This window comes from Rousettus aegyptiacus, unplaced genomic scaffold (genome assembly GCF_014176215.1).
Source record: "Rousettus aegyptiacus isolate mRouAeg1 unplaced genomic scaffold, mRouAeg1.p scaffold_m13_p_12, whole genome shotgun sequence".
NCBI classification, from domain to species: Eukaryota; Metazoa; Chordata; class Mammalia; order Chiroptera; family Pteropodidae; genus Rousettus; species Rousettus aegyptiacus.
Window position 1 is genome coordinate 6,737,444 of NW_023416287.1, and position 24,796 is coordinate 6,762,239.

At 48.4% G+C, this 24,796-nt stretch overlaps 1 protein-coding gene across 4 annotated transcripts; it reads left to right on the forward strand.

Annotated features, from left to right (window-relative positions):
* Nucleotides 1–1,240: 1,240 nt before the first annotated feature.
* On the forward strand, nucleotides 1,241–24,437 carry SALL4 (spalt like transcription factor 4). Of its 4 annotated transcripts, XM_036229270.1 has the most exons (5): nucleotides 1,241–1,409; nucleotides 1,534–1,609; nucleotides 18,149–20,479; nucleotides 21,322–21,599; nucleotides 22,125–24,437. In XM_036229270.1, exons 3-5 carry the CDS (start codon nucleotides 18,184–18,186, stop codon nucleotides 22,542–22,544), a joined length of 2,994 nt encoding a protein of 997 aa, XP_036085163.1. In that variant the 5' UTR covers nucleotides 1,241–1,409; nucleotides 1,534–1,609; nucleotides 18,149–18,183; the 3' UTR covers nucleotides 22,545–24,437. The 4 variants fall into 4 exon arrangements, with proteins under 4 accessions (XP_036085163.1, XP_015977571.2, XP_015977572.2 ...); XM_016122085.2 differs by lacking the exons at nucleotides 1,241–1,409; nucleotides 1,534–1,609 and adding an exon at nucleotides 8,504–8,894; XM_016122086.2 differs by lacking the exons at nucleotides 1,241–1,409; nucleotides 1,534–1,609 and adding an exon at nucleotides 8,504–8,894 and having other exon boundaries at nucleotides 18,149–19,159.
* Nucleotides 24,438–24,796: the final 359 nt, after the last annotated feature.

The window sequence follows — 24,796 nt, forward strand, 5'->3', positions numbered from 1 at the left end:
TTCACAAGAGTCCACCCTGCTCGCCACCTCCTTCCCGCTCTGTTCCGACCCCGTGCAGTCAGCCCGTGGCCTCCTGGCCGCCGTGGGCTCTCTCTCCATGGCCGGCCGCGTCCGCGCGGCCCAGCTCAGAGCTCAGGTCCCGGGGTTCGTCCTCCTGGGAGCAGCAGTGCCCTGTCCTTTCCAGACAGCGGGGTCCTCCCTCCCTCCCTGTGACGCGCTTTCCTGTCCCGGCTCCCCGGGCGGCTCTCTCGTGGTCTTCCTGATTCGCCGATGGCTCCTCCTCGGCCGCCTTCGTAGGTTCCCCCTCGACTCCCCTCCTCTAACCCCGCAGTTCCCCTGGCTTCACCTTCTATCCGTTTCTTCCGTATCTCCTTTCACTCCCGAGATGATCCCGGCCAGTCCCGAGGCTTCACATTCCGTCTTACGCGGATGTCACCAGACTCCTGGGCCTCACCCCTGAACTTCAGACTGGTCCATCCAACTCCTGATTGACTTTCCCACCTGAAGGTCAAACAGGCATCTCAAACATAGCAAGTCTCAAATGAGCAATAAACCCCGCCCCCTCTCCCCCCACAACAAAGCGACTTCCTTCAACCGGCTCTGCTTCTGTACACAGCGCTTGCATTCTTCTAGGTGCTCGGATCAGAAATCCAGGCGTCATCCTCAAGCGCCCTTTTTCCTACCCATGTCCAACCTGTGTTGGACATGTCCTATCGGCCACGTGATCACAATATATTCCCCAACCCAAGCACCTCGCCCGCCCCGACCCCTTCCATCGTGGTCCAAGCCGCCATCCTCTCCCGATAGCATCTTCACTGTCCCTTGCAAGTCGGCCCTTGCCCCTCGGGCCACAGTCTATCACGGCACAGAGAAAATTATGTTATTTCTCTGCTTAAAAGCTTTTCATCTCACTAGACAGAGAGCAGTGTTTTTCGTTTTTGTTTTTTTAAAGGGAGGGCTGTCTTACTACTACTGTCTCAGCATTCATAGTAAGATAAAGCCTATCTAAATAATTCAACTCTTAGATGTTTTTTGGAGTAGGAAAGTTAAGATTTTCTTAAAGCATTCATCTAGTTACCCTTTGAGTTATTCTCTACATCTTCGTTATGTCCTAGTAGTTATTTGGGTATCTATTTGATAAGGTTCCACTGTGATATGACATTAACATAAATGGAAGGAAGGAAGGGAGAGGTAATAACAGCTTTTATTTGGATTGTAAGCATCTGTGTTTTTCATCCTGAAATTCTCAGCACTTGGCTCAAGGCTTGGCACACGGTGGACAAAATAATGAATTGCCGAATGAATAAATGAACAAATGAATGACCAAGCAAACAAAATGACTGACACCCCTCTACACACACAACTACCATGTATTTTGGGAGTCAACTCGATATTATGAGAAACCTTAGGTAAATATTCCTGTAATAGCCAGCCGTCATTTGTATAACAACGATAAATGTTTCCTGAACACCAACTATATGCCAGAAACTTTAGGCTAATCATTTCTAATTTTCTCTGCAATGCCACAAATAGAGATGAGTCGCTCCATATACTGGGTTAGAAAACAAGGCACAGAGAGATGGAGACAGCTTGGATGGAAATTGCAAAGGTAAGACCCACACCCCACCGCAGGCTCTGTTTTTGGGGTGCTCGTTCATGCTGAGGGGTTCAAGAAATCGACGCTCAGATCACCTGGAGGGTGAAAAATGAATGAAAACTGTTTTTGTTTTTCCCTGTGGCTTAATTTTCATTCTGTTTCCTAGGGGTTCTACTCATTCTCTGTGGGTATCTCTTTGCAACTCCCACCAGACTAGGACCAAGCCATTTATTTATTTGGGTCCAAGCTGAGAAAAGAAGTTAAAATCTCTCCACACATTAAAACAAAACAAAACAGAACATTTTATATTCCCTTTCATGGGCAAAAGACGATTCTTTCTTCTCCCTCACGAAATCCATTTAGGTGTTTATAGACCAGTTATCTTAACAATGACCGTCGTTTGTTTTTCTCTCTGTACCAATTAACATTCTTTAATTGCCTCACTCGAACTGTCCCACGTTTTGTGTGTCGGGTAGAGCTCTCTGACAAGTTTATTTTCGATTATAATTTATATTGCGAAGATAGATAGATATTTATGACAGTAAACTTTCCCGTGTGCTGGGCTTTTAGCTCTTAAAAGGTTTGTTATAATAAAGAACGCTTGTGGCAAATTTACAGAAGTGCCTTCTCAGTGATATTTTTTAAAGACAAAGTTCAGAATAGGCACTTTTTTAAGACGAGGAGGCAGGATTTGTGTAGATATCTTTGTGGTAGATGACCCCCCAAAATGGTTAAAAATTTAAAAAGCAAGAGAAAACTTTTAGGAAACGCTGCGGGTGCCAATTTAGAAATGTTTACGTAAAGAGTGAATCAGAACTGCTCAAAAAGGGAATGAAACGAAAGCATGTTTAGCAGAAAAATTGTTCAATCAATTGAACCTTCAATTTGTTTTTGAAAATCTATGCATTTCTCCTGAAATATGTGAGCATTCTGATAAGCATATTTATGAGCTTACCATTTTAGCTTGATTACTCGCTTTACTGAGGTTCATGCTTTGCACAAGGGCCAACAAAAGGAATGAAGACAGTCGTTGAGAAAAGTTCTTAAAGAGTTGTGATTTGGGAAATACCTACATTCATTTCAGAAAGACTCAGGACATGGGACCTTAAGGAAAGAAACACAAAATTTGCACAGAGCTGTATTGAACAGGACCCTCACTGAAATGTTATGTACACTGAAGACAAACAACTCAAATGTGTAACAGAGATTGGTTAAGTTTATTGAAAGTTCTTACACAGGGTGAAAAATTATAAGACACATTTACAATATGTTCGTTTTAATTTGGTAGAAAGGGCTTATGAAATTCTGTTCAGTGAAATAAACAACTCAAACATGTATTTTCAAATTGATAGCAGTTAATTAAAAGTTATGCTATTCATGGAAGAAAGAAGAAAATTCACTAAAATGTTGTCCTTCTCTAATCTGCAGAGGAAGCAAATAATTCACTCAAATCAACCCAAGGCCATGGCCTCTAAGAGGTTGGTTCATGTTGAGTGAATATAAGGTTGTGCAATCTTCGAAGACCAGAATGCAGGCATTAGGTTTAGTCGGGATGGGGGGTGGGGGGAGAATTAACAAGGCTCCCATGGAGAAGATGAGTATTTGATTGTGATTTAGTACTTTAAGTTTTATTAGAAAGTACTTTACTATTAAACAACAACAACAACAACAAAAACAATTAGGAAGATGCTTATATGGCCTTGAAATCACGTTTCCTTTAGACCTGGTTTCTGAACTCCAGTACTGTCGTCATTTGGGTCCAATAATTCTTTGTTGTTGAGGGTTGTCCTGGGCATTGTAGGTTGTTAGCATGATTCCTGGCCTCTACCTACTAGATACCATTAGCACTCTTGCATTGTGACAACCAAAACAATGGCTTCAGACATTGCCAAATGTCCCCTGGTGGGGGAGAGGGCAAGATCACCCCCCACTGAGAACCACCACTGTGGACTTAGAGAATCAACATCCTCGACAGTGTGTAAGTGCCTGGGTTGACCTAAAGACCTGCATGCACGGACTAGAATAAGCTAGTCAAGTGACCGAAGGACAAATAAGCTAGTCCCATCAACTTTTTCATTCCTAATTCATCTAGTCTTCCACTGGAGAACCTGCATGAGAAATTTGCATTTTCTGACAAATCATTCCTGCTTTAATGAAGTTGCTAGAGTATTTATACTTTCTTTTTTTTCTTTCTTTCTTTCTTTTTTTTTTTAGTACACAATTGTGGGCTTCACTATATTGGTGGCAACTAGGAAGATGAATTGGAGCTAGAAATTGTTCAATACCAATTTGGGGTTGATAAAATGGCGACAAGCAGAGATATCAAAGTGATGGGGATATATCATCAGTTAAGTGGTGATTATTGCAATTAGCCAGATTTTACAGCCATAAATCATCCCCACAGAAGGGCTCTGGACCAGGGCTCTCAGAAAAGTGGACATTTGGCCCCATGATAAAGCACTCCCGATGAATTACAAGCATGATTTCTGAAGCAATTTTAGCTCCACTTCTAAATCTCTAGAATTTGAAGAGCTTCTTCCAGACATAAAGCTTTTCCTTTGAGGCCTGCAGACATCAAATCGATGAAAGTCCATGGCCTCCAAGAGGTTGGTTCATGTTGAGAAAAAGGCTCCTCTTTATAGTTCCCGAATCTAAACCCTACATTTCCCAAATTAAAGCAGCCATGGTTATTGTGTTAGGCCACTTGGCCGTTTCCTGGCTTGAATAATTAGAGACCCCAAGTGGCAGTCCTTTTGCCAGGGCAAATCCTGGCTTGTGGACACCAGCCTGCCCTCTTTAGTCCTTTCAAGCTTGAGATGCTAGCGATCCCACGTAGGAAACACCACTCACATAAAGTATGGCTTTTTCGCTTATAGGGATGGACAAATATCTGATCGCCTTCTTAAGAACGGCTTCGTTTAGGTACCCTTTACACCTCATAAAATTCACCCATCGTAGGTGTACTGTTTGGTGGTTTTAAATACATGAACACAGTTGGGCAATCGCCAGTTTGTAAATGTCTCTTTTTCCCAATTGTGGGAAAGTACACGTAACATAGAATCTTACACTCTTACTCAATTTGAAGCACGCCGTTCGGTGTAATTAAGTTCATTCACGTTGTCGTGTGAGCTGCAGAACGCTTTTTATCTTGCCTAACTGAAACTGCATTCCCATTCAACCATGACCCCCCAAACTTCCCCCACCCAGGCCCTGGTAGCCACTCTTCTACTTTCTGTCTCTATGGATTTGACTATTCTAGATACCTCGTGTAAGTGGAATCGTATGGAGTATTTGTCTTTTTGTGACTGGCTTATTTCAATTAGCGCGATATTTTCAGGTTCACCCATGTTGTAGCATGTGTCGGAATTACTTTCATTTCTAAGGCTGAATAATATTCCATTGTATGTATAGACCACATTTTGTTTATCCAGCTGGTGATGGGTTGCATCCACCTTGGGCTATTGTGAATAATGCTGCTATGAACAGGGGTGTACAAATGTCTCTTCATGTCCCTTCATTCGGTTCTTTTGGATATACATATTCAGAAGTGGAAATGAGAGACCGTGTGGTAAATTATATGTTTAATTTTTTTTGAGGATCAGCCATATTGTTTTGCAGAATGGCTGTACCATTTTACACTCCCACCAATAATAATTGCCTTTTAATACTTTATTTTTTATCCAAGCCCCCTTAAAACCATTCGCCGTTGGTTGACTGATTCGTTATTACTGATTGTGACTTCTGTGTCCTGTTAGTGTGACAAAGTGCTAGGGACACAGGGGTGGGGACATCCGCCCTCATGGAGCCCACACGCAATAAACGGACATACAATTGAAGCAATAATAAATTTTGAGCTGTGCTATAAAAGGGAAGAACTGGCTTCTAGAAGGTGGACACAAATAGGTGAGACCTCATGCGGATGAGGAAATGCTCATTTTAGAAGTCCGTTCCCTGCAGAATAGAGTGGAGGTGGGACTTCGCGGAAAGAGAAGGTCTGAATCTCCCTGAGACCTACATTCTTTAACTCAGGGGTCCCCAACCCCAGGGCAGAGGGCTGGCCGTGGCCTGTTAGGGACCTGGCTGCACAGCAGGAGGTGAGGTGAACGTTGACTGAGTGAAGCTTCATGAGCAAAGCTCCATCTGTATCTGCAGCTGCCCCTCAGCGCCAGCATCACCACCTCAGCTCCACCTCAGATCCTCAGGCATTAGATGCTCATAGGAGCACCGGTCCCTGGTGCCACAAAGGTTGGGGACCACTGCTTTAACTGGAAACGTATGGAACCCACACTTGTAGCATGCGTGGGGTAGCCGCACTCACGAGGTGCTGACGCCGAGATCTGAGCCTGTTTTCCCATCTGTGAAACGGGAATATAAAAAGATTTTAATGAGGATGAAATAGGATTATGTATCCCAAATAATAGCCTTATTAACAGTAAAGCCTCAGTGTTCAGAGACCACTTGCTGAAAGATATAACAAGAAGTGAATTTCCTGACAGCTTCTGCCTAGGGCAAAGGGTAAGAATGATTGGATTATATAAACCCAGTCACCTAACAAAAGGCATTAAAAAGTTTAATACAGTCCTTCACTCTGATTTTTTTTTTTCCTAACTCCAGTCCACCTAGGTCTTTGGTTGTTTAAGGAATATTAAATAATCCCCCCCCCAAAAAATGACCTTTGATTAGGGGTTCGTTTTCTACCCGCCCCCCCCTACTTGGGTCTGGGGTCCGTGATCACCTCCCACTTACCAGCCCCTGGTTGCAGCTCATGCATTGGAGGTAGACTCAAAATATGTACTGTATCTTTTTTTTTTTCTTGATATGATAGACGGAATAGTTTCAATGGAGGAAAACCCCTCTTTGACTATGTGTAGACTGTATTTCTACAGACCCGTGATTTTCTAGGACAGGCTTGATTTCCCATGTTTCCTTTGACCACACTTTTTTCTCGTTTAGCTGTCTTGTCTGCATTCAGCTCCTGTTGGATGACAGGTATTGGGGTGTGCCAGGAAGACTTTTGCAGTCAGGCTTAGAGACTGACCACCAGCTCAGCCACTTCCTAAGTAAGTCATTTCACATCTTTGAGCCTCAGTCTCCTAATTTTCAAAATGGACAAAACAATGCCGATTTCCCTGGGAACCTCAAACAAGAAAGTGTCTGAGGCACACACCGAGGGAGGGCTCCATCAATTATTATTATCACTTGGAGACTCCAGTGGCACAATTGTATTACCTCATGCTAAGCAGAAATGGCAAACATGTTTTAACTATCACCAACTACAATGTATAAATATGACTCTTTTAAACGAAGTTTTCCTTAAACTACTAATATTTCTGGAGCTGTAAACCTACTGTACATTCATGTAGATTGGTAAATCACATCTCCTGCCACACTCTCTTACACAGAAAAGGTGTTGTGAATATAAGCAGATTAGTCAGCAAGGCAGGTGTTAATTGGCCTTTTTACTCAGTATGAGAATTCTACAGGCTTCCATGTATTATTAAGCCAAATTCTTGCCTTTCCAACTTTGGCTGTTGACTGTAATTCTATCTTTTTTGCTTTCGGGGACTTACATAAAACAATGCAAAACATTTTCGAACAGAAACTCAAAAAATTATAGATGTTAACCTTCCTTTCTTCAGTAGGTTTTAGTTGATGGCCATGAATATCAAAAAGATGATCAAGCTGATTTATTTTCTGCCTTAGGTTGTCCAGATACCCAGGTGAACGTACTTATGAGCCCAGCATTCTATTTTGCTAGCATTCCTGATGAGCTTACAAGAAACTCTTACAAGCTGAGAACCTGATGAATAACTAATCAAGAAAATGCAATGCACAAATGTGGGGGAAGGGTTTCTAGTTGCAGTCCCTTACAATGAAGTACAGGCCAAATAAAGAGCAATGCCCGGAGGCGTCATGGAAACACCCATCAAAGACAAGGCTGAAGATCTCACATTTATTCAACATTTATTGAGCACTTACATTGCGGAGGCAGTGGAATTAAATACAAAGAGATTTACCGTAGAGCTGTCTGTGCATATACTATAAATACACACAGTTTTAGAAAATTCCAAATATTCCCATTTTGGGATAACGCAATCACTTTGAACTTTATACTCCCCCCGCCATAATAAAGTTTATTGCAAAAAAAAATTTTTCCCCCGCAATAATGATTAGTAATAGCCAGTGCTCATGCTTTCATGGACGATGTAACAGCATTCTTAGTATTAAAGTATGATGTTATCAGACCTTTATGGCTAGTGGGGGAAAAATGCAATTGCTTGCTGTTTTGATATTATCTGACAACTGGCTTTTAATCTGCCCTTTCTATATTTAGTATCCTGTCATTTTAAAGTTAAAAAAAAAATCAAGGTCACATTGTAACAACAAACCAATTCTTGTGACTATGAATTCTGGGGGCTACTTAGCATTTCAAGCAGATAAATCATGGTGAGGAAATAATCCCAAAATTTTGCAAATTCGAAGGCCGCTCTAACAGTTGAAAGGGGGCGGTACGGGCGAATACACCACCATTTTCACAATTCGGGTATCATGAAATTCAATTTAAACATTTAAAAAAGAAGGTGGAAACGGACAAGGGTCACATCTCAGTTTTTTTGTTTTTTGTTTTGGTAGATATAAATGTTGAGCCAAACGATGCCGCCGAGAAGGCCTTCCGAGTTTGCGCGCCTATCAACCTTACTAAAGCAATTTAGGAGCACACTAGCAAATACACTCATTCCAAAACTTTTATGTAAGTCCCTAATTTTTAATAAGCACACAATTATTTATCTTTTGCTCTCCAAGGACTCAGCTGGAGCGAAGGATGGGGTCCCCTCCCCCCGGATTTCGTCCACGATCCAGCCAATCTGAGCCCGGATGCTAATTAGTTGCGCTCCCCCAACGAACACGCCTTTGTCGCATGTAGGGCCGGACTACAAAGCCCAGAATGCCTCGCCCCTCCCTGATCAATGAGGGCTTATTTAAATGATCTCTGAGGTCTTGGACCCAGGCCAATCAGCTGTCAGGGCTCATGATAAATCGCAATGCATTATTGATAATAATAATTACTGGGACATGCGCGTTCCGGCCGAAGGGGGGTAAAATTTCCCAACTCCAGGAATTTGTGGCGGAGTGGGCAAATAACTGCGGCTCTCCCGGCGCCCCGATGCTCGCACCATGTCGAGGCGCAAGCAGGCGAAACCCCAACACATCAACTCGGAGGAGGACCAGGGCGAGCAGCAGCCGCAGCAGCCGGCCGCGGAGTTTGCAGATGCGGCGCCGGCGGCGGGGGAGCCGGGTGAGTGGGGCCGGGGGCGCACGCCCGGGGCGCGCAGCTTCCCGCATGTTCGCGGGCTCCGGGGAGCTAGCGGCTTCCAGCGCACACTATGGGACCGAGATCTGGGGCTCAGTTCCGGAGAAGAGGGGCAGCCTCACCCCCCTCCTCCGCCCTTATTAATTTTATTTTTATCGTTCCCCTCACTTCTGTAAGTTTCAACCCCCCCCCAAGATCTCTCCCTTCTTATTGTAAAACTGACCCCCACCCTCTCCTCTGTCCCTTTTTCCTGAAAGGTTCCCTTCTCCTTGTCCTCTGCCCTTTTCTTAATTGGTTCCACTCCCCTCACTAGTAAACCTCCCCCCCCCACTTGTAACTTACGTTCCCCTCCTCCCTCCCTGGCGCCGCTTTTAAAAGAAAGACCCCGGGGTCCCCACCCTTTCAACCTCACCCCTTGGGGGCTTTTCTCGGAGGCTCGAGTAGCGGCGCACCCTGGGAAGACCCCCCGGGGGAGGGCGATCTGTTGCACGCGCCCCTCCCGGGCCAAGGGGGGGAGGGGGCGCGACCTCTCCCCACTCCCGGGAGCTGGGGTGCGGGCCACCCGCGCTGCGGAGGGGACTGGAGGGCCCACAGAGGTGGGGGAGAAGGGCCTCGTATTTCCCTCTTTTTGAATTTGGTTTTTGGTTTTCGCTCTCCCCCGCCCCCCCCCCGGGCTACGCCGCCTGTCGATCTTCGCCCTAACCTTTCGGGGCCTGACCTCCAGCCATCTTTGATTTCCGACTTCCTAAAATAACCGCAGCGAGCCGGAGGGGTGCGGGGCCCCCAGGGGCCGGGGTCGCGGGCGCAGGGCAGTCCCGCTGGGGCTGCACGGGTCCGGCGTTGTGCGTGGCTTTTCCCGGGCGCCCGGCTCTCTATACGCGCGCCCCGGGGCCAGAGGGGACAAATGGGACCAGAGCTGGGCGGCCGCGGCCAGGGCCAGCTCCCGCGGCTGACCCGGCCCGCGCTTCCGCGCCCAGCGGCCCCCGGGCGGGGAGGAGTTCGGGCCCCGCGCCCGGCCCGGAGCGCAAGGCCAGCTCCGCTCCCGGCCGCTTGGCCGAGGAGGTATTAGGAGCGAGTGGCTTTCCCACTATCTCCTCTCCGTCCCGGCCCGCCAAATTGTCGCCTGATAAGTTTTCAGCGTGGGGGGAGGGGGCGCTTTTAACCTCCTGGGCCTTGGTCACTTCCCTCCTCTTCGCCGCCTGCTTTCTAATTTCTCCACCATGGATGGGGGTGCGAGCGGACACCCCGGACACTCGGAGGCAGAACTCCGATGGGGAGACGGTCGCTCCTCTTGGACTACTGTCCTCTTTTTCGAGGAGGGAATCCATACATTCCCCAAATGTGCAGTGCGTTAATATAAATCGTACCGCCCCCCCCAAATAACATTTTCGAGGGCAACTTAAAAGAGATCGGCTTGGCTGAGGGGGCGAGCTGTGCGCTTTCGGGGTGGCCGATGGTCGGGGAAGCGCACACTCGAGGTCCCTGGAGGGTGGACTCTTTGTGCGGGGGGGGGGGGTGGAGGGAGCGTGGAGAGGCCTCGTCGCCTGGCCCACCTGGAACAAAAGGGTTAACCCTCCGCCCGCTCGCTTCCTCCCGAGAGGAGGGGCGAGCTCCTGGCTCTGACCCCTCCCCTGGTCCTGCTCTGACCTCCCCTTCCCCCTTCATTTTGGGTGGGCGCGCGCTAGTGGGACTTTTGCTGGTATTTGGCACCTTTAAGGGAACTTGTGACGGGGGCGGGGGGTGGGCTTCTTAAATTAAAGCTGGCTGGAGTTTGCGATCAGTTAACCCGAGCCGGTTAGGGTCTCAGGCCTGGCTGCTCTCCCTCCAGTATTTGGGGGTGGAGGGGGGGGTTCGCTATTGAGCGCTGGGGTCGGAGCGGACGGCCGCGTTGTGCGCGGGCGCCCCCTGGAGGCCCCGCCTGGAGCCGCGCCCTTCGCCGAGAGGCGGGTCCGCGCGCAGGTACCGGCTCACACCTGATGGAACGGAACGGGCTGTGGTGGGTAATGGACAGCCGTGGCCTGGGCCAAACGCGGGCGCCGCTGGGACTCGGGGCAGTCACTTTCGCGATCTCTGGCTGGGCCCGGTATAAGTCTGCCAAGTCTTTGGAATTCTTGGAAAGAATTTCTTGATCCTCGAGTGCGTTTACTGAGTCCCCAGCACCAAGGGACAGAAGGTAGTTTTCTCAAGCAGTGCCTTTTAATGGCCGCATTTTGCATTTGAGCAGTCTGTATCTTGTACATACAGATATAGGCAGGTAGATGTGTAGATACGTACACTTCTTTTAAGAAAATACGATGGGGCCAGTCTTATTTCGAAAAGCCAATTGGAGACCCACTTGTAAAGAATGCAGTTTTTGAGGGAGGAAAATGAAGTTTGGCAATCACCAGATCAAAAAATCTGCAGGTGGTCTGGGGATTCGAGCGCCGGTTGGGGAAAATTAGCATTTTCTCAAAAGAGTTTCAAATGCCCTTTGTGCTAAACTGGATTACAACTTTCAACGATTAAGATTCCCAAGTTTCAAATAACTGCCGACCCCCAGTTTCTAAACTGAAATGACCTACATTGGCTGTAAGGATTCTGAGAATAGGGCGCTTGGGAGCCCCCATTTTAACTGAGGGAGAGAGAAATTTGCGTACAGCGGCTCTAACGTTGCAGGCTGACTTTTCAGTGTTTCGATCTGCATTCGGGAGAAGGAGAGGGGCTAAAATGCCCACGGCCCCTTTTGTTCCGTTAAAAAGAAGTGGCACAAACCAACGATAGTTGCTCATTCGAGCCTCTGCTAGTGGCTTCCTCACCGGCAGGGAGTTGGGAACCCATCCTGGGAGGCAGGAGATAGTTTTGGTGCTTCCTCTTTTTTAGTGAGGTTAGGTTTTTATTTGTAAGGTTTCGGAGTGGAAGTGTGCGTCCCCGGTCTGGTCGTATGACTGCCAGCGATGCCACCGTGAGACCTGTGTGGTTTCCCCTCTTTACAGTGGAGGTAAAGTGTCCTGTGAGATACGTTTCAGCTCTAGAAGGCTCACTGTGCTGGGATTGTGATTGGGAATATCGTTCAAAATAACTTTGTTTCGGTTTATTTACTGCGGCAAGATGGTGCTGAGTGGCCGTGCCAGTTGAGCAAATTCCGCCGTTTCATGTGCAGCCTCTGCTGTATGCCAGGCACCGGGCTGGGGACCTGAAGTATATTATCTTTTAATTCTCGTTTTAGAGTAAGCTGCAGCTCTGGGTTGAAATGGCTTTGCCCGGGTTTGGCACGTCCTGACGGATGGTAGCCTTTCTCGGAGTCGGACGGGCTGTGTTGCTTGTGGTCTTGGAGGAATTGGTTACGGGGTGGCATTTTCTGTCAGTTCCCTCGATGAGGGGGCCACGGTGTTTGTTGGGCCGGTTGAGCTTGATGATCTCGCCTCTTAATTTTTGAGATGTGCTTTTGGAAGCTTTTCTGTTAAGAGGTCCCTGGGAACCACCTTAGAAATAAGGCAGAGTTACTGTTTGTGGGGGAGTTGAAGAAGTTCCCCTTTTCTGTCACCCTTAACCTATGGTACTTTATTTTTAAAAAGCATCTACAGTTTAAAAGCCTCTAACTCCAGATAAGAACTACACCTCTAGTCACCGCTGTACATCCTCCCTCTCCCCCGCTCCCCTCCCCCTGTGCCAGGCTTTGTTCTAGGGCTTCCTGGAGGAGGCAGCAAAAGCCTCCTGACTGCCTGGAGTTTACAAAGTTTGAGCTCCAGCTGAGGCAAAAGGGAACATGTTTCTAACATAAAGTAGCGGAACTCGCACACCGTAGCAACTGTCTAGCCTTCTTTGATTCTTTCGGGGTTTTTTTTTTTTCCTCCTCTCTTTTCAGCAGGGTCCCTGAATTTGGATCCTAGCCTGATTGGAACAATTTTTTTTTTTTCCTTTTCAGTTCTTCATTTCATGGAAACTTAATTTACAGCTCTAATTTGCCGTCTATGAATTGAGTTAAAGTCTCGTTACTTAAGTGTTTTCTCGGATCACGGAATCCAGATGTAAAATTAAACTGGTAAAAGGGCGCTTTCGTTCAACTGGTTCACTACCCAAGGAGTTCTCAATTTCCTTCTGTTTTTTGGTAATTATCCTGGAGAGGGGGTGGTGGGAGGGTAGAAGATATTGTGTACTTTAGATAATCTGCTCATTGTACTTCTTTTAATATAGGAATGGGGGGGGAGGGGAAGATAAGCTTGAGTCCTAATGCTTTTCTCAAGATAAACTTTTTTTTAAAAGCATTTCTCATCTCCAGAATTTGATTGGCCCGCAAGTAGATGAAGCTTTTCTTCCTATACAATGGAAAGAGTATTTTCTATCCATTTGGCAGTGATTGAATCTAAGACCCCTGCTGGGTTTACTGCATTCTTCCAACTTATTGGATAACTAGATGCTGGGAGATAACATTCCTAAAATTCGGAGTGGGGGTGGGGCGGAAGCATGGAAGGACTAGTTGCTGCGTAATCCCTCTGAACTTTGCTTTTTCTTTTGGGGAAGGGCTCTCTTACGCATACCCAGCGATTGTTCATAACAGAGCCCTCTCGCTCTTTGGCAAATACGGTTTCAGTATTTGCCAACGGTGGTCTGGATGTCGAAGTACTCTTTTACTGCACAAGCAAACAGAGCTCCTGCTGTTTTAAGACTCAAGTGGGATGTGGCTGGTCTGGCTTGGAGGCTACAGAAGAGGCCAGCCTGTGTATACAGTGAAGGCAAGCTGGTATTCAGGTTGTAAATCACTCTTGGAAACTGTTAGATCCTTCTAGAGCAGGGGCCTTAACCTTTTTTGTGCCATAGACCCCCTTCTCAAGAGAATGTATTTAAATGCATAAAATGACAGAATAGAAACACCTGAAGAAATAAATTACATTGAGATACAGTTATCAAAAACGAATACGTTTGTGGTAACGGGACATGTGCTTTGTGAACACAGATCCAGGTGACCTGGAATTCCCAGTAATGCGACAAACAGCATCTAACACCGTGTGAAAATATCTGCTTTCTGTGAGTTACCACAGGTGGCATGTTCCCTACATTCATAATAAAAAGAGATGTTAAATTTTAGTTCAGGTTAGTGAAAGTGAAGATCTGTCCCCCCCCCCCCCGCCCCCCATCTGTTTTCATGAACTCCAGTCTGAGAATGCCTGCTTTGGAGTTTGCATTTTCAATGAAGGAATATCGTCCCCAAGGGAGCGGAAATTGGTTTTGGGGGGAAAACAAAAGCATTTATTGATACTACGGTGGTGGTGGTTCGAGTCCTTCCAAAGGATTGCAGTGCGTGAGTCATCAGATATTCATGGCATTAAAATGTCATGGTGGTGGGAGCGTGATTAGGAAAAAGCTCTTTAAAAGCCTCCATTGGAGGGATGAAATGAAAAGTTTACAAAATTCCGCTCTAGAAGAAACAATGATAATTAGGCCTTTAATTGTAGTGCCCTTCTTAAAAACAGCATTTCAGAAAAACAGTCCCTGTTCCTCTGTGTTCTGGCTTACCAGGACGTCTGTCACCTTCAGCCACTTCATTGTTTCTGAGGCTCAGTTTCCACATTTGCAAATTGGGAAGAAAGACTTGTTTGATGATGTCAGCAGGAAGATAAATGAATTAAGGTGTAAGAGTGAGTCCAAAGTGTGTGTTTTGTCGTTTAAGGGAGGGTGATGGTTTTGCTTTGGGTCCTTACAAAGAGAAATGGGCATTTTTGCTTGGGCTTTCTTGTAGATTTCTAGAAGACAAAAGGCATAAGTGTGCTAATTAAAAAGAAACCATAGTACAAAAAGTGGATGTGTAGTTAGTTATAGTGTCTCATTAGCCCCGGCCCCTAGGCTCAGGCTCCAAGAGCTAGAGACTAGCCCGTTTCTCTTATTTGAGAGGTGTTCCGTGTTCATATTTACTTCTTTGTCTGCAGTACAAATGGAAGCACATTATGTGTGCATCCTGTTCTCTCCTCTTTTTCCTCTTGAAATAGATCTTGGGCTGTTGTCCTCCAGAGCAGCCATATAAGGTAGATCTTTATTTTTGTAGGCTACAAAGTAATCATCTTTCTCTACTACCCTAATGTATTTCACCAGAACCTTACTGATACACCAAAGTGCATCTGTATTTTTTGTTTTTCTTTTTTGCTGTTTGTTAATATGAGAACTGTATCTTCGTATTACAGAAAGTAAATTTCTAACAAGGGGCTTGCTGGATCAAAGGAGGATTGCACTAAAATTATGAAGATTGTCCTAGGAAGAAGCTGTATCTATTTTGATATACCTACTAATAGTGTGTGTTTCCCTCCTAAGACTAACTTTTTAAAAAGTTACTTTTTTTTAAGTTCTTGACACATTATTTCCAGAATTGCTTTTCCAGGAAGATGTTTGCCAGCCCCACCACCACAACCAAGAGCTGTATTTCAAGTTTTTGGAAGGTATACTTGTAGATGCTATCAGTAAGGGTTCTGGAAATTGACAGATATTTTTAACTTGATTCTTGAAATAAGACTGGTGGAGCAGTGTGTCCGGGGGCCCCTAAGGAAAGAGGTCCTCCTCGTCGAGCTCAGCCTAGAAACATAGGGCGACACCATGTCCCAACTTTTAAAACGACTTCTGGGCCTCCCAAAAGGGTGATAATGTGTTTTCTAGCCCTGTCCCCACCCCCAACCTGACTCTGGGGTCTTTCCTGTCCCCCCTGGGGTTTCTGTAAGAGGAAAGATAGTTGCAGGCTCAACAGAGGAAACATATTATGATAGGAAGTGTAAGAACAAAGGAAGAATTCAAATGGGGGCGGGGCTGGGCGCCCATGCCTGCCTTTTAATGAGTATAATATGTAAGGGGTACGGAGAAGTGCCTGTTCATAATACTGGAGGCTGTAGGCTCTCCTTTTCCGCCAAGGCCATCCCTAGCCCCGGCCTTGCACACAGTAGGAGGTGAGGAGGATTGTTGAATGAGTTAGTCACTCAGTGACTGCTGTCTTAATTCTCAGCAGTCCTGTTGCCGAGCTATAACCTTTAGAAATAGAAAAGGTGAGGAAATGAATGTTCACGGAATACCTATAGTATCTACACCTTCCTCGGGTCCTAAGGGGTGCCAGGCACGTGGTAGGTGTGCAAACGTGCGAACTTAATCACGCAGCCCAGCAGCTGCCTTATGTTGTGACGATATTCTGCATGCTTAACAGAAATTCTGAGGGGTAAGCCCACCATATCAAACCTGCTATTGACAAGCACTGGATTGGCCTTGACTCATTTTCTTGACCATGGCAGGCCAGACCTTGAAAAAAAACCCGTGTTTATTACCCAGTCTGAAACTGGTAAAGGTTAAGTTAGTCTGTTAAGGCTATGTATGCTATGTAAATCTAAAAGAAGCACTTTTTCAAATTCTGAAATCTGTTGATCTTCTCAAGAGACGTATACTTGGTTCCCAGATGAACCCCTCCCCCAGACTGTTGGTGGAGTTCTCAGTAAAAACCCATGTTTTTAGGAAAGGTAATCACCCAAGAAGGAGTAGAGGGGCAAATATGTTAGTTCGCTTTAAAAAGTGATAATTTATTTTAAGAGTGGTGCATGGTCCTTCCTGGCCTTTTCTCCATGTGTTTATACATTTCAGACAGGTTCTGGTTTTCACAGAAATGGTCACATTTTACAATACTGTTCAGTCAGTTTTACCTCGACTTCTGTCTTGATGTCAGGGCATGCAGAAGTTCTTTATGGTTTGCATTGAGAGTAGTGAACCAAAACTTAACTTTTTTTTTTTTGCTACTGTAAGCATTTCTGTAAGAATCAACCTCCTTACCTGGATCTTAGGATACTTGAGGACATGTCTGTGTGATTTAGACCCGTATCCCCAGAGTTTCTGAGGCATGCCCACGTGACTTCTTCGTGGTGGAGCATACATATGATAGGATAGCCAGGAAATAAGAACGATCAAGTAGTTAGACTGGCCGCCCAGAACCCAGGCATCTGGCTAATATAGTCCTGAGACGGGCATTATAATGTGCGGGCTGGCATTAGCCGTGGAGGGAATAGCACCTCGCTTACAAAAGAAATCCACGGACCAGTCGTTTGTAGCAATGTGACTTTGCCCAGGATGGGACTTCATGTATTTAGTTTTGGAGAGCTGTAGCTAGTAGGAGTTGCAGACGGAGGGGAGGAATGAAATCCATCGTCCCCTTCTCTACATTCTTGGGCTTCTCTCTTTGCAGAATGGCTCGTCGAGCCTTTTAACGTCCTAACTTAAGACATTTCTATGGGTTTTTCATATTCTGGAAGGTCAGTGAAGTCTTTTCTATGGTCATGCCTGTCTTAGACTTGCAGTTTAAAAAAAATTTTTTTTTTCAATGTGTTTTCTCACATATGAAGATCATTCCTGGGAATATCTGCTTGGTTTTTCCTTCATTTAAATCAATCCAGTGTACTGCCGTCCTCCATGTTTTTAAAGTAAATTTAATACCATCCTAATTGTTGGCACTTTTAAACTTTCATTATGCACACCCATTACATTATTTCAACAAGTGATTTACTGGAACTGTGCTTTCCATGAACCCAGGATGGAGGGCAGCAGCCTGGGTTCGAGCCGATTTCCAGCATTTTTATTGACTGCATGAAACCCATTTGCTGTTGGAAGCTAGTTCTGAGTGGGGTGCAGACCTCTGAGGGGGATTATTTTGTATGAGTTTCCCAGGATTGCCTTAATCCAAACCCATGACCGCAAACTGAATGGCCGAAAACAACAGAAATTTATTCTCCCACAGTGTCGGAGGCTGGAAGTGTGAAGTCGAAGTGTCGGCAGGGTTGGTTCCTTCTGGAGGCTCCCAGGGGAGGATCTCTCCCCGCCTGCTTCCTACCTTCTGTCGGTTCCTACCTTCCTCCCCTCTCTGAGCCGCAGTCCTTGGTTTGTAGCCACGGGAACCCCTTCTCATGGCCTTACTCTGTGTCTCAGCTCTCCCTTCCCCTTACGGACACGGCGTTGGGTTTGGGATCCACTTTACTCATGTGCAAGCGTCCTGCTCCATATCGGGCCATGTGCATGGGCGCTGTAGTTAGTACTCAGACCTATTTTTTGGGGGGGGGGTGTTAGTTGACTCACTGCACACGAGGTTGGTCCGTTCAGACGCTGGGGGCTTTGTTCCCTGACGTGGTTTCTGCCCGTTGGGCACAGATCGTGAAGACTTACTCCGTTGTGGTTGTGGTTGGGTCTTCCCGAGAAATGGCCCCTCGTCCCTCCTGGGGCAGAGTTCTTAGCTTTTCGTTTCTGGTCTGCAGGTGCTCCAGTGAACCACCCGGGGACGGCGGATGACATGAGTGGGGACCGAGCGACGGTCAAGAGGCCTCGTCGGGAGGAGACGCACATCTGTGAGAAATGCTGTGCCGAGTGCTTCAGCTTCCCCGAGTTCTTAGAACATAAGAGAAATTGCACTAAGATCCCACCCGTCCTCATCATGAACGACGGCGAGGGGCCGGTGCCTCCCGCAGACTTCTCCGGGGCCGTGCTGAGCCACCAGTCACACAGTCCAGGCAGGAAGGACGGTCACCGGGAGGACGGCTGCAGCTCGGGGGACATGAAGGAGAAGCCGGGGGCGGAGTCTGTCCTGTACCTGAAGACGGAGACCGCCCTGCCACCCACACCTCAGGACTTAAGCTATCTTCCCAAAGGCAAAGTGGCCAACACTAACGTCACTCTCCAAGCACTCCGGGGCACCAAGGTGGCGGTGAATCAGCGGAGCGCAGACGCGCTGCCGGCCCCCCTGCCCGGGGCCAACAGCATCCCCTGGGTCCTGGAGCAGATCCTGTGTCTGCAGCAGCAGCAGCTGCAGCAGCTGCAGCTCACCGAGCAGATCCGCATCCAGGTGAACATGTGGGCCTCGCACGCCCTCCACGCAGGCGTGGCGGGCGCCGACTCCCTCAAGACGCTGGGCAGCCACATGTCCCAGCAGGTGTCCGCGGCCGTGGCTCTGCTCAGCCAGAAGGCGGGGAGCCCAGGTCTGTCCCTGGACGCCTTGAAACCAGCCAAGCTACCTCACGCGAGCATCCCGTCCAGCACCAGCTCTGTGTCCCCGGGGCTGGTGTCCTTTGCCCTGAGGCCGGATGGGTCCAGGGTGCTCCCAAACCGCCTCCCCGGTGCTCTGCTACCTCAGGCCCCCGGCTCTGTGCTCTTCCAGAGCCCTTTCTCCACCGTGCCGTTTGACCCGTCCAAGAAAGGGAAGGGGAAGCCCCCCAACGTCTCCCCGGTGGACGTCAAACCCAAAGACGAGGCCGCCCTCTACAGGCACAAGTGTAAGTACTGCAGCAAGGTTTTCGGGACCGATAGCTCCTTGCAGATCCACCTGCGCTCCCACACTGGAGAGAGACCCTTCGTGTGCTCGGTCTGTGGCCACCGGTTCACCACCAAGGGCAACCTCAAGGTGCACTTTCATCGACATCCCCAGGTGAAGGCAAACCCCCAGCTGTTTGCCGAGTTCCACGACAGGATGGCGGCGGGCGACGGGCTCCCCTACGCGCTGTCCGTGCCCGTCCCCGTAGATGAATGCAGTCTCTCCTTAGAAAGCAAACCCGTCCTGGTCGCAGGGAACCCCAGTGTAGGCCTACCTCAGAATCTCTCTTCGGGGACTAACCCCAAGGACCTCATGGGGGGCCCGCTGCCCAGCGACTTGCAGCCCGGGCCTTCTCCAGAGAGCGAGGATGGAGCCCTGCTCTCCGGGGTGGGGCCAAACCATAACTCCCCGAGGGTTGGTGGCTTCCAGGGGAGAGGGACACCCGAGCCAGGGTCAGAGACCCTGAAGTTGCAGCAGCTGGTGGAGAACATTGACAAGGCCACCACCGACCCCAACGAATGTCTCATTTGCCACCGCGTCCTCAGCTGCCAGAGCTCCCTCAAGATGCATTACCGCACCCACACCGGCGAGAGACCGTTCCGCTGCAAGATCTGCGACCGAGCCTTCTCCACCAAGGGCAACCTGAAGACGCACTTCGGGGTGCACCGGACCAACACGTCCGTCAAGACGCAGCACTCGTGCCCCATCTGCCAGAAGAAGTTCACGAACGCCGTGATGCTGCAGCAGCACATCCGCATGCACATGGGCGGCCAGATCCCCAACACGCCGCTGCCGGACCCGCCCTGCGACTTCGCCGGCCCCGAGCCCGGGCCGCTCGGGGAAGACTGCGGCGCGAGCGCCCTCTGCCACGACGACGTCATCGAGAGCATCGACGTCGACGACGTGGGCTCCCAGGAGGCCCCCGGCAGCGCCTCGAAGGCCCCTGTGCCTCTTCCCGGCATGTACGCGGCGTCGCCGGCCCTGGGGTTCGCCGCCATGGCGCCCCTCGATGCCCCGGGCAAGGGGGGTCCGGCCCCTCTTGTCCTGCAGCGGCAGAGCAGCAGAGAAAACGGTTCGGTGGAGAGCGACGGCCTGACCAACGACTCGTCGTCCTCAGTGATGGGAGACCAGGAGTATCAGAGCCGAAGCCCCGACGTCCTGGAGACCGGGTCCTTCCAGGCCGTGTCCCCGGCCAATAGCCAGGCAGAAAGTTTCAGGTCCAAATCTCCCGACGCTGGTGGCAGAGCCGACGGCTTGGAGAACAGCCGCACTGAGATGGAAGGTGATGAGAGCTTTGGATTTAACTTAACCGTCCGTTTCGGGCACAAGGTCGTCCCGAAGGAACCGGGGTTGAACTTTGCAAACGGAGAGTGTGATGTGCATGAGGTGGCCCCTCTGTCTGCGGGGCCGCTAGCCGCTCTGCTGCTGGGTGGAGGGACATAGTAACACTCTATCCTAGTGGTGACATGCTTTGCTTATGACGGGCGATGCACGTTGGCAGTGGAGAGCGTACTTCTCTTTTGATTTTTATTTTTGTGTTTGAACCCTATGGGGACACACAGGTAATTTCAAGAGTAGAGTTTTGAGAAAAGTGGGCACTTTTTTCTTTTTTTTTTTTTTCGCCATTGACATAAACCATACTTTCTTGATTTTGAGGTCCCACTCCCTGATGTAAGGTTCACAAATGTATCACCCCCAAGGCATGACAAAGAATCTAACCCATTGGAGGAAACGCACATATAAGTTGTGGGGTGCCCACTGACGCCATTAGTGGTACAGTGGGGGCCCAGCCACATTGTAGCGTCCGAGAAGGATGGCGTCTGGGCATGCTTCAAAGGCTGCTGTAGGAACTTGAACTTGGATGCGTGTGTTTACGTGTTGCCCATACATTTACACCAAAGCGGTACGTTTTCCTGAGTGTTTTGAGTCTCATTATTATTCTCCGTGCAGGTGAACAAGTCAAAGGAAAGTACCTCCAAGGTGTAAGTTTCCCAAAAGCCTTTTCCAGCCTCTCGAACTCTGGGCAGTGGTTTGCAAGTGGTTTTTTTTTTTGGCTTGAAGGGCGAGGGAATGTGGGATGATAAAGGTTTGGGATTTTTTTTTTTCTCTCTCTCTGCCTGCCAGGCCGGAGCAGTCTGCCCTCGGCGTTTGTCCGAGCCCAGCCAACCTACGTCAAAGTCGAAGCCCCTGGTGCGTTCGGACCCACGGCCGTGTCCCCGGGCATGACGCCGCTGTTGGCGGCTCAGCCACGCCGACAGGCCAGGCAGCACGGGTGCACGCGGTGCGGGAAGAACTTCTCGTCGGCGAGCGCGCTCCAGATTCACGAGCGGACCCACACCGGGGAGAAGCCCTTCGTGTGCAACGTGTGCGGGCGAGCCTTCACCACCAAGGGCAACCTGAAGGTGAGTGTCCCCAGGGCGTCGGCAGGGAGGCTGGGGCCAGGTGTCCACGGCATCTCATGCCTTGGAAGGTGCTTCTGCGTGAGGCCTGGGAACAACACCATGTCATAGCGATTAAGAGCCAAGTCTCTCCTGAGCCCGACATGGCGGCCGTTCGCCTCGCAGGAAGCGGAGAGGAAATGGAACGAGGGGGCCTGAGAAACCACTCGGTCCCCGTCACACGGTCTTCGGCTTTATTTTTTTATTTTTTATTTTTTAAAGACGCTGGAAGAGTCCAAAGCCAGACTGGAAAAGGGATTGCCGAAAGGAGGCCGGGTTTAAGAAGTAGTTAGGTAGTAAGACCATTTTTTAAGAATTTCTCCCAAGAGAACAGAGACCTGGACTTTTTATATAAGAAGTCTGACTCGTAAACGCGAACTACGTTAACGTGCCGTTTGAGCAGCGCCGGCCCCACGCGCAGGCTGACGGTGGCCGGCCCACGTGCGGTCACGTCTGTTTGGGTGGAAATGTTTGTCCCTCTCCCCACAGGTCCACTACATGACACATGGCGCCAACAACAGCTCCGCGCGCCGCGGGAGGAAGCTGGCCATCGAGAACACCATGGCCCTGTTAGGCACGGATGGGAAGAGGGTCTCTGAGATGTTTCCCAAGGAAATCATGGCCCCTTCGGTGAACGTGGACCCTGTCGTGTGGAGCCAGTACTCCACCATGCTCAACGGCGGCCTGGCCATGAAGACCAACGAGATCTCGGTGATCCAGGGCGGAGGCATTCCCCCTCTCCCCGTGTCCCTGGGGGCCAGCTCCGTCGCGAACAGCACCGCCGTCTCCAAGATGGATGGCTCCCAGTCTGCCATCAGTGCCGACGGGGAAGAGCCGGGCGCTGCCGACAGCGTCCCCAAACACCAGCTCCCTCACTTCTTGGAGGAAAACAAGATTGCGGTCAGCTAAGCCGAAGGGGAGCCCGCGCCGAAGGAGAAAGGCAGAGTGACCGCTCTAGAACTGGACCCTTTTTTTTTGTCAGTTTGTTTTTTAAACAACCCATCTCCTGTTTGTTTTTTTTGACTGATGTGCAAATGATGTTTACAGTCGTGACCACAACCTCAGGCAAGTCCTACAATCACGATGTTGCGATGCTGCTGCTTTGCAAAAAAAAGACAAAAAAATTCATACAGACTAGTTTTGTTTTGTTTTAATTTTGGAAAGAAGCGGGTCTTGCAAAGTAGCTTTGTTACTTGCAACAAACTGTATGTGTAAAACCTTTGTACAAGCTAGAGCCACTGTTCCCGAAGACTGTGTGACCTGTTTCGTCTTGGGGCTCACTGAACCGCAATGGAGAAGACACGTGCTTGGCCGCACTGGGGGGCAGGGGGTGCTGTATGCTGCCGTGGCGACCGTATGCGGGTAAATGGGCCAGGGCCGTCATCTTTAGGGACCTGCTTTGTATGCCCCCCAACCCTGCACCCATCTTTGATTTTTTCTATTTTGAATGTACTTTTTTCTTTTCTTTTTTAACTAAGGTTGCAGAATCATAACATTTCTTCAGCCTTGGAAACTTAAGCGGGGTGCCCTCAGACGGTCAGTGTCAAGGACTGACTTTATACCTGAGAGAGTCAGCATGCACCTTGCTGCTTATTTAAATCACAGTGGGCGGAGCCCTAACACTGCCAACATAACACCCCAGCTTTCCAGATGCCGCCTTCTTTCTGGACCACCAGGAGGGGGGGCACCTGAGCAGGGAACCTCAGGTGACTATTCAGTTCGCCAGTGCCTACTCTGTTGAAGAACTGAACTGGGTTTTCCTTCTCGAAGAAGCTCATGGGAAGGCATGCTGCTTCTCATGGGTTCGCATCCTCATTTTGACAGAACTTTCCTTGATGCCAAGGAATTAGGAAGGTTGTCCCCACCCTGCCCCCCCGTATTGCATGAAGGCTACAATGTTGGAACAGGCCCAAGACCTGGGTATGAAAGCTTTAATTTATCTACCTCATTTATTTTTTGTTTTTGTAGCCTTAGTCTCTCGTTTTCCTATTTTATGACTGCTGAAGCGTTCCCCATCTTAAACCTAAGAGTTAATGTAACGGTGGGAGCAGCTGGATGTTCAAGATGGTTTTTTTTTTTTGTGACATTTTTTTTTCAGTTCCTTTTTTGTATATGTAATAAGCAAACGAAACGTTGTTCAAACAGTTTAACGTGGAAGGAGAAGGGAAGACCCTGATTTCTGAGTGGAGGAGTCTTTCCCCCTCGATGTGGAAATGCAGTTCACGTCTGTTACCAAAAGTTCGTCTCTGAGTTATTGCTCCTGACTTTAGGATCCAAAAAAAAAATTTTTTTTTTTTTTTTTTTTTTTTTTTTTTTTTTTGCCAAGTTGTGCCTTTCCTTCTGGAATTGTAAGTGAATACAATAATAGTTACCTGTTTACACTGTGAAGTGGATATTGTTACAGAGAACACACCGGAGGCTTTCTCACTGTTAAGCCGATAATGCCTTGTGAATGTATGATCTACGGAGAGAACCCTGTAGTTTTTACCTGCTGATGGCTGACTGTTGGAGAATAAATTTTGGATATTTTTTTTTCCCCCACCAGGTGTGTATGTTACGTTTTTGTTTGGTAGCGTCTGCTCTAAAGTGGAGAATTTTTGCTTGACAATTACTTCTAGGTGCCTTGTGGATCTCCTCCCACCCCCAGGTTCTAGAACGAATGTGTACATCTGGTTACATCCACGCCTGACCTGCTTCACCAGCACATACATACTTACTTACTATTGGGTGTCTTTCCTTTTTAATAATTCATACAAATTTTATTTTTAGAATAATCTCATTCTAGAGAACTTTGGCTTGTGTGCGCTCATGACCGCAGAAGGCTTATCATGCCCTAGGCAGCCCCACATCTCAACCTATCCCAACCTGGCACATGTCACTGGGCAGAGAGATATTTTTTAACCATCTCATATTTTCGGGCTGTTGAGAGGGGAATGAATGGGCTGAGGGTCACAGAGGAGGTGGCATTTAATTCCAAGGGGAAATTCTTAGAGTGGTGGAAAAAGTGCTCGTGGAAGAGAGACATGGGGGAAAGACCAGGTTCATGTCCTACAGGTAAAGGACCCTCTCGCCCACCTTTTGCTGCTTGTCTTTGCGAACCCAGCGGCAAAACCCAGCGTCTTCATGGATGTGGATGCCACAGTATCCTGGAGTGTGTTCTC

Bases quoted from the DNA above. Each gene is read 5' to 3' on its own strand.
- SALL4 (XM_016122085.2), top strand. From the start codon at position 8,774: ATGTCGAGGCGCAAGCAGGCGAAACCCCAACACATCAACTCGGAGGAG. The intron at 8,895-18,148 runs GTGAGTGGGGCC...TCTGGTCTGCAG, and splicing joins GCCGGCGGCGGGGGAGCCGG to GTGCTCCAGTGAACCACCCG. The intron at 21,600-22,124 runs GTGAGTGTCCCC...CTCTCCCCACAG, and splicing joins CCACCAAGGGCAACCTGAAG to GTCCACTACATGACACATGG.